The sequence below is a fragment of the Heterocephalus glaber genome, unplaced genomic scaffold, assembly GCF_053883595.1.
Source record: "Heterocephalus glaber isolate CG9 unplaced genomic scaffold, H.glaber_assembly_v1.0 deba00001538, whole genome shotgun sequence".
Lineage (NCBI taxonomy): Eukaryota > Metazoa > Chordata > Mammalia > Rodentia > Bathyergidae > Heterocephalus > Heterocephalus glaber.
In genome coordinates, this window is record NW_028258333.1 from 29,117,643 (window position 1) to 29,125,183 (window position 7,541).

General features: G+C 53.6%; 1 protein-coding gene and 1 long non-coding RNA gene across 2 annotated transcripts; one reads left to right on the plus strand and one right to left on the minus strand.

Annotated features, from left to right (window-relative positions):
- Positions 1 to 2,368: 2,368 nt before the first annotated feature.
- On the minus strand, positions 2,369 to 5,339 carry Anxa2r (annexin A2 receptor). Its single transcript, XM_013069578.3, has 2 exons — positions 5,269 to 5,339; positions 2,369 to 4,032 (listed from the first exon to the last, which is right to left on the minus strand). Exons 1-2 carry the CDS (start codon positions 5,307 to 5,309, stop codon positions 2,709 to 2,711), a joined length of 1,365 nt encoding a protein of 454 aa, XP_012925032.3. The 5' UTR covers positions 5,310 to 5,339; the 3' UTR covers positions 2,369 to 2,708.
- Positions 5,340 to 6,153: 814 nt separating this feature from the next.
- LOC110347633 (uncharacterized) lies at positions 6,154 to 7,328 on the plus strand. Its single transcript, XR_002392373.2, has 2 exons — positions 6,154 to 6,326; positions 6,834 to 7,328. It is a non-coding gene; the product is annotated as an uncharacterized LOC110347633 (long non-coding RNA).
- Positions 7,329 to 7,541: the final 213 nt, after the last annotated feature.

Here is a 7,541-nt window from a genome sequence, read left to right on the forward strand (position 1 = left end):
GGAAGATTTACATAGAAACACGAGAATAAAAACACTCTAGAAACATCTGAATAGAAATAATAGACTTTCCTTTCTTGATTTATACACAGTCGAAGTATTGCCTGTGAAAAGTCATCTTTTAAAGTGAGAAAATCCTTCAACTCTGTAACTGATAAAGTGCTCAGCTTTCTGCACAGTAACAGATTTTAAACTTCAAGTCTTCTATGCATTTTTGTATTCTGTGATGTGTTTAATATTTATTTTAGCAGCACATTTATAAAGTTGACATTATAATTATCCCCACTTTCTAAAGAAATCATGGTGCCGGCATGCTACATGGCAGTGATTTTTAAAAATTTACTTATTTGGCCTAAATATATGTTAAGTTATTATTGTTTGATAATTTCATCTGAAATGCTGATGTGTATCTTAATGCCAGCGCGTCCTGTTAAATGAAGCAAATTTCCCTTAGGAAATTTCTTGTGCCATCATCTAGTATTCATTTTTTTACTTGAGACAACCTAAGACCAGAAGAGCGTGAGCAGGCATGTGCTGGAGACCGTAGAATCTCATATTCTCTATGTCATACAATCTGAGACCCACTGATGAAGCCGCACCATGGAATGCAGTAGGCCAGGGAGTCTGCCTTGGGAGATTGCATGCACATGTGTGTATGTTTGCATGTTGTAGAGCAAATGCAGGATCTTGTGCATGCTATGGGAGCTCTATCCCTGAGCTACGTTCCCAGGCCCACACGGGTTTATTTCAAAGATTGTAAAAGTCAGATGTCAAACAAAGTATCTTCTCTCTACACAGTGTTATGAACATACAGATCAGAACAGACGGCAAAGTAGAAAAGCCAGAAAGCTATGGAAATTAAACCATATCCTTCTTAACAACTCTGCCAGGTATCTTCCCTAAAGAATTAAAAGAATCAGGCCACAGCGATATGTGTGCACCCATGTTTATAGCGGCACAGTTTGTAATAGCTAAACCTGGGAAACAGCCCAGTTGCTCATCACCTGGAGACTGGACAAAGAACGTATGCTTTTTTTCCCCCTTTAATACAACGGAGTACTACTCAGCCATAAAGAAAAAGAAACTACAGATATCGATTGCTAAATGGATGCACCTTGAGGCCATACTCTTAAGTGAAATAAATAGGACACATGTGTAAATACTGAATAGTTTTCTCTGGTGTGAAAAACTAAAAGTGTAAGTAAGGATCAAAATGTGTACTTGATAATGTGAAATAGGAAGAAAAGTTCCAAAGGAGTAGGACGAGTGGGAGGGGTTGGGGAAAGGAAAGAAGGGAAAAGAAAAATAGGAGAAAAGGAAAAAATGGACACAAACTCTTTGTAAATAGGGAAGGGTGGAGGGGATGAAGGGAGGGCGGGCGAATGGGGAAAAATAAGAAGCAAGATACATCACGCACGAGCCTGGGATTTAGCTTAGTGGTTTCGCCGCCTGCTGTGCAAGCGCAAAGACTGGAGTTCCATCCCCACTACCAAAACAAAAACAAACAAACAAACAAACAAACAAACAAAAAAGAGACATCATGCAAACGTACACGATCCCAATGATGAATGTAACGGCATTGCATACCTACGATGTACCAATAAACCTAATGAATCAAAAACACGCTTTGAATCAGAAGGAGTAAAATAGCAGTCAGCGGTGTCTGAAAAGTGTGAAAACCCTTTGCGTGCAACAGAGTAAGGGCAATGGGGGAAGGGGCGGGAGCTCAGAGTTTGAGGCAGCTCTGGCGGGAGCCTCTGAATGTTTGTGATCCCAGAGAAAGCAGAGGGGAGGGGTTGTAGGAAGGCGGAGGCTCAGAACGAGCACTCTTTGAAGGTGTCCACCAGCTTTCCACCTAGGAGGAGGGCACACGTGAGGGAGGCCTGCGCAGAGCAGGAGCAGGGGAGCGCCACGCAAGAGGCAGGGGGGTGCCCGCCCCAGTGCTGGAGCCAGAGTCCCCTGGAGCAAAGGAGCCAGCGGGAGGGCAGAGCAGGAGTCTGGGGGATGAAGTGGGGACCCTGGCTACTGGTCCTGGGCCTGCAGTGCGCAAGGCCCTGGAGCGGAGGTTGGGGCGCTGAGAGGACCCTTAGTTGTGGCGCCCCCTGTGTCCTAGCGCCCTTTGGGAGGAGACACCTGCCCCCACCGACCCTTACCCCGCCCCCACCCGCGTCTCTTCCCCTCCCCAGTCCCTCTTCTCCCACCCCCACCCCCAGCCCTGCGGCAGCCTAGCCCCGTGCCTGCACTGGGATCCTCAGGGTTCCCGAGTCGCCCCCCTCCACACACACGCACGCACACACGCACAGGCCAGGCGGCCCCGCCCTCCGTCCCCTCCTGGCCAAGACCCCAAGCAGACACAAGAGTGAGGGAGAGCTGACATTTCCCTCCAGTTTTATTAAGTATGCCACAGAAAGGTGGACAAGGGTCCAGGCGGGCCTTTGCTCTTCCCGGGTGAGTGCACGGAGGTCGGCGGGTGTGGCTCGGGTCCAGGGCAGAGAGAGGAGCGCGTTCCCGGCGCTTAGGGGCCACCAGGCGGCGCCCTGGGTCCCGCGGGGTGCAGTCAGTCCGAGTCGCGTCGCAGAAGCAGTCCGAGTGGGCCTCTGAGTGGAGGTCGGAGTCCTGGTCGGGGTCCGGGTCGGGGTCGGGGTCGGGATCTGAGTCTGGTCCAGGTCGCGGTCGCGGTGGAGGTTGCGGTGGCGGAGGCAGTAGGAGACTCAGTGCTGGTCTGAGTGGGCGTCCGAGTCGCGGTTGCTGTTGGAGTCCTGGTCTCCGTCGGGATCCGAGTCGGGATCGGGATCGGGGTCAGATTTGTGGTCGCGGTGAGAGTGGAAGTGGGCATCCGAGTCGAGGTCGTGGTCAGAGTCCTGGTCGGGGTCCGGGTCGGGATCCGAGTCTCGGTCTCCATCGCGGTAGGAGTCCGAGTCGCAGTCGCGGTCGCGGTCGGAGTCCTGGTTGTGGTCGGGATCAGAGTCGAGGTCGGGGTCGGGGTCGCGGTCGGCATCTGGACTGGGATCCGGATCAGAGTCGCGGTCGCGTTCGGAGTCCTGTTTGGAGTCGTGTTTGCGATCCAGAGCGGAGTCAAGGTCAGGGTCGGTGTGGGGACGGCTATCTGGATCGGAGCGGAAGTCGGCGGCGTCGCAGTCCTGGTCGCAGTCCTGGTCGCAGTCAGCGTCCGAGTTGCGGTCCTGGTCTGAGTCGTGGTCGCGCTCTGGGTCAGGGTCGGGGTCGGGGTCGGGGTCGGGGTCGGAGTGGAGGTCCTGGTAGGAGTCAGAGTCGGAGTCGGAGTCCAGGTCAGAGTCACAGTCCGAGTGGACGTCCGACTCCGACTCCGACTCCGACTCCGAGGCCGAGTCGCCAGTCAGGCTGAGCCGGGCCGGGACCCTCGGGCTGCGCTGTGCAGCTCCGGTGGCGGCAGTGGCGGTGGCGGTGGCGGTGGCGGTGGCGGTGGCGGCGGGGAAGGGCGACCCGGGGAGAAGCGGGCGGCCAGGGCGGCCAGAGTGGCCTCCGCCTTGGCCTTGGCAATCTTCGGGATCCAGGAGGCACAGGCGGCTGTGCTGCGGGTCTGGGCCAAACTGCCCGGGGGCGTGGGCGGCTCCTGCGTGCTCCTGCGGCCCTCTGGGTGGCGGCGGCGGGCTCCCTGCCTGGGGCCTCGTGCCCCTTTCCTGGGAGCCGGGCTCTGGGGCTCTGTGGACCGGACAGGCCTCTCTCAGAAACCCGCAGGGCACGGAACACAGCTCCTGGCCCAAGACCACGCCCTGGCAGGAGAGGTCGCCCAGCTTGGGGTACAAAGGGAGCGCCCAGGGCCCGCCAGCCTCTGTGCTCCAGGCTGGCAGCGCCCCGGGCTTCCGAGTCTCTTGGGCGGAATCCCAGGCCGCCCTCACACAGAGCGCAAGAGGCTGCTCCATGACTCCAGTTGCGGAGAGGAGAAGCAGAGGCGCCGGGGGTCTCTTCCTTGGTGAATTTCCGTTGTCCTGGGGTGCAAAGACGGGGCTGGCTCTCTTCCTTCGCACACAGTCTTGCCCAAGGAGGATCTCTGGCCTGGAAGAGACGAGACAATGGTTTTGGACCAGATGACTCAAAGTTCAACTACACGATGGCACAGGCGGTGGGCTGAAGGTTTCTCAAGCTAGCATGTGTGGCACCAAAAAAGTGAGCAAAAGGAAAGGAAGCAAGCAAGCCAGGAAGGCCAAAAGGGAGGAAGAAACTGAGACAGGGGAGTCTGGAGAAAGAGAAAGGAATGAGACAGACAGAGAGAGAGAGAGAGAGAGAATATCTAGGGCCTGTGTCTCACTTACATTGGTTGCTCCTGGCTGAAAGGAAAAAGCCGACCGATCCCGACCCCCAAAGCCAAAGGACGAAAGGTGTGTGGTCACTCACGATTTGTCTGTGGGGGTTTCAATTCCTATGGAGCTGGCTCCAAGGCAGGGTGGCACAGCAGAGGAGCAGTAGTCCGTCCCTGCGTGGCTTGGCCAGCAGAAGGCAGTGGCAGCAAGAAGCAAGCGGCCAGCAGCAGGAAGCAAAGGGGCTGGCTGCAAGAAATAGCAGCAGCAGCAGCAACACTACCCGTTGCCCACCCCTTTATATTCCATCCAGGCTCCCACCCTTAGGGTGGTGCGACTCAGAACTAAGCTCCTGCCAGTCAGTCAGCTGATTGACTACCACACAGCCTGAGTGCCAGTCTCCCGGCCTAGCTCCAGGCACCTACACTAAGCCCATGGGCTAGGCGTGCATTTCTCACATAAGGCTTTAGGGGAAACTAGACGGCAACCATAACAGTTTCATTTGCTTAAAAAGCTGCATTTGCCTGGCATGGTGGTGTATACTTGTAATCCCAGAACACCCCAGGATGAGGCAGGAGGATTCCTGAGAGTTCAATGCAATCCTGAAATACATAGCCAAACTCTGTTTCAAAAGACAACAAAAAACAAAAAGGAACTCTAGTGTTCTGGTTTGTGATTAGATGTCTCCAGAAAGTCTCATTCCGATGAGGTGGGACTTTCTTTTCAGAGGTATTTTAATCTGGAATTTGTGATGCTGGGATTAAGGGCGTGGGATTACTAAACCACTCCCTGTGAGCGATTAGTTTGGCACCGTTGTACTCCTGATAGTCTGAATAAGATAAAAGGGGTAGGGTCCGGGGATTTAGCTCAGTGGTTCCGGCTCAGGCATCACAAGTGGAAGGTCCTGAGTTCAATCCCTGGTACCAAAAACAAACAAACAGAAAAAAAAAAAAAAAAAAGAGGCAGAGAGGTGCTGGTAACTCTCTCTTCTTACCTTTGCTGCCTCTGTGCACCATGTTGTTTCCGCTCTGCCATGCCTGTTTGTCATCCCTGCTTTGGAGTCTGCTGATTATTGAGTAAAACTTTTTTGAATTGTAACCCAAACAAATTCCTTCCCTTTTTTCTTTGAGGGTCTGGTATCTTGTCTTAGTAACTAGAGAAAAGTAACTAATACACATAGGGATACTCAAGTAGGGTGTAGTAGGCAAACCCTCAGAAGGCCAGCCTGGACTCTGTAGTGAGAACTGTCAGAAGAGAGAGAAGAAGAGAAGAAGAAAGGAAGGAAAAGGTGGCCTAGATTGTCAATCTACTCTACGATGGAGTAACTTGTGATCTTGGACCTGGATCCGGCATCACTGAGGGTCTTGTCTGAAGCCAGAGAATGTCTCTAAGACATGGAGTGGGGAATGAGATGTTATGTAATGGGCCTAGGCCAATGTACAAAGGGAAGCCTTTCTGTTGGGAAGGCAAGGTGCCATGGAAGTGGACAGTTGTTCCTAAGCCACCCAGCCCTTCCCTTGCGTGAATCTATAACAACCCAAGCAGCTTCAAAGGTGTATCCTGAGGAATGCAGCTTTTTCCTCAATGCCCTGAGTCCCTGAGCCAATAAGTGGCAAAAAGGATCAAGAGTCACCACGACCTAGGGTTTGGGCTGAAGTCTAAGGGATATAAGGCACAGTCAGTAGCACACTCAGGTGCCGTTCTTCCTTGGCCCACTGAGGAAGCTGCAGCTATGGCCCTGTGGGGTCAGACTTTGAAGAGCCAAGCCCAGGGTTGGTGTATCCAGATCCCCACATGCCACCAGGCCTGAGGCCAGAACAGGCTTGGGCCTGGATGCTCATTAATTTCAAGGCACTGTGCCACCATTCTGGCCAGAGACGTGGAGAGGTTCACTCCCACGAAAGCCAGCCGCTGCCCTGGGTTTCCACCAAAGAGGGAGCTACTCCTGCAATACTCAGGAGACAAAAATGCCATGGACAACCACATGTGCAAGACCAGACTGCCAACACCACAATGGAGGTGCAGTCAGCTCAAGGGGATGCACAAGCTAAGGTCAGTATCATTGGGAGATCTTCAGACCCCCAATAGCTGTTGGGATGAATGGTGGCTGGAAAGAAAAGAAACAGACAAAAGAATCCTCAATGCCAGATGAGGACCAGGAGGAATCTATCTCTGGTGGATGGGCTTCCAGGAGACCTGCGGGGTGGGCCTGGGTTTCTGTAGTCAACAGGGAGCCCAGAGAGAATGTGGTGTACTCTCCCAGGAACAGGGAGCACAGGAATATTAGGATAGTGAGATAGAGACCCAGTTTAGCTTCTCAAAGGCTGAAGTTGAGGTCCTTCCTCACTTTGGGGTGCTGCAATTTCTGTTGCCCTCAGAAGGAGTTATCTGGTGTGGGGAGCGCTGTGAGCAGGGCTTGCCCACACAGATGGGAGGGCAGGGCTTTTGCAGACACCTGTGCTGAAGAGACAAGTTCAGGTGGGAGCTTGAGACCGCAGGGTGTAGAAACTGGCCCCTCACCCATCTCCTTGATCTCATGCGGTGTCCGGTCTCCAACAGGTCAGCTGGGCACAACCAACCCTGACCTAGCCAGGAGATGTGGGCATCAGTGGCGGAGGTGGACAGATCCAGGCCCAGAGCGACTGCTGCAGTCCAGCTCAGCCCAGGAAGCTGCTCAAGACCCAGGCACACCACAGCCAGGAAGCCCAAGAGGAGAGCAAGCCCAGCCTTCGGGAAGCCTCACCGCACGATGCCCTTCCATTGAGGCCCTGGGAGGAGCCCTGCAAGCTGCAGTGGGGACCTTCCCACTGTCCTGTGGACTCCTGAGCTCCACGTGCTCCCTGTACCCCTACCGCCCTTGAGGTCTCTGCTCCGCAGAGCCCCCCTCACTGTGCTCTTCCCCTCCTGAACCACCTTTGCCAACTTTGTGCAGGAGAAAGGAAGGACTCCCCACAGGGAGTTAGTAGTATGCTCAAGACCTCTTCAAGCTGGGCAGATTTGTCACTATTGTTGTCTCGCTCAAATTACGTGATGAATAAATCTTTCCCTCATTCACCACATGTGCAATTGTGTTTGAGTGGGTGAAGGCAGGGTCAGAACACTGGGGAACGATCTGGAGCCCCAAAGGCCTGCAAACCAGGTCTGAGGTACGAGGCTGAAATCCACAGCAAAAGTGAACAAAACAAAACAAAACAAAACCCCACATGTTCTTTGTCCAGTCCCCAGTTGATGGACAATTGGGCTACTTCCAAGTTTTAGCTATTAGAA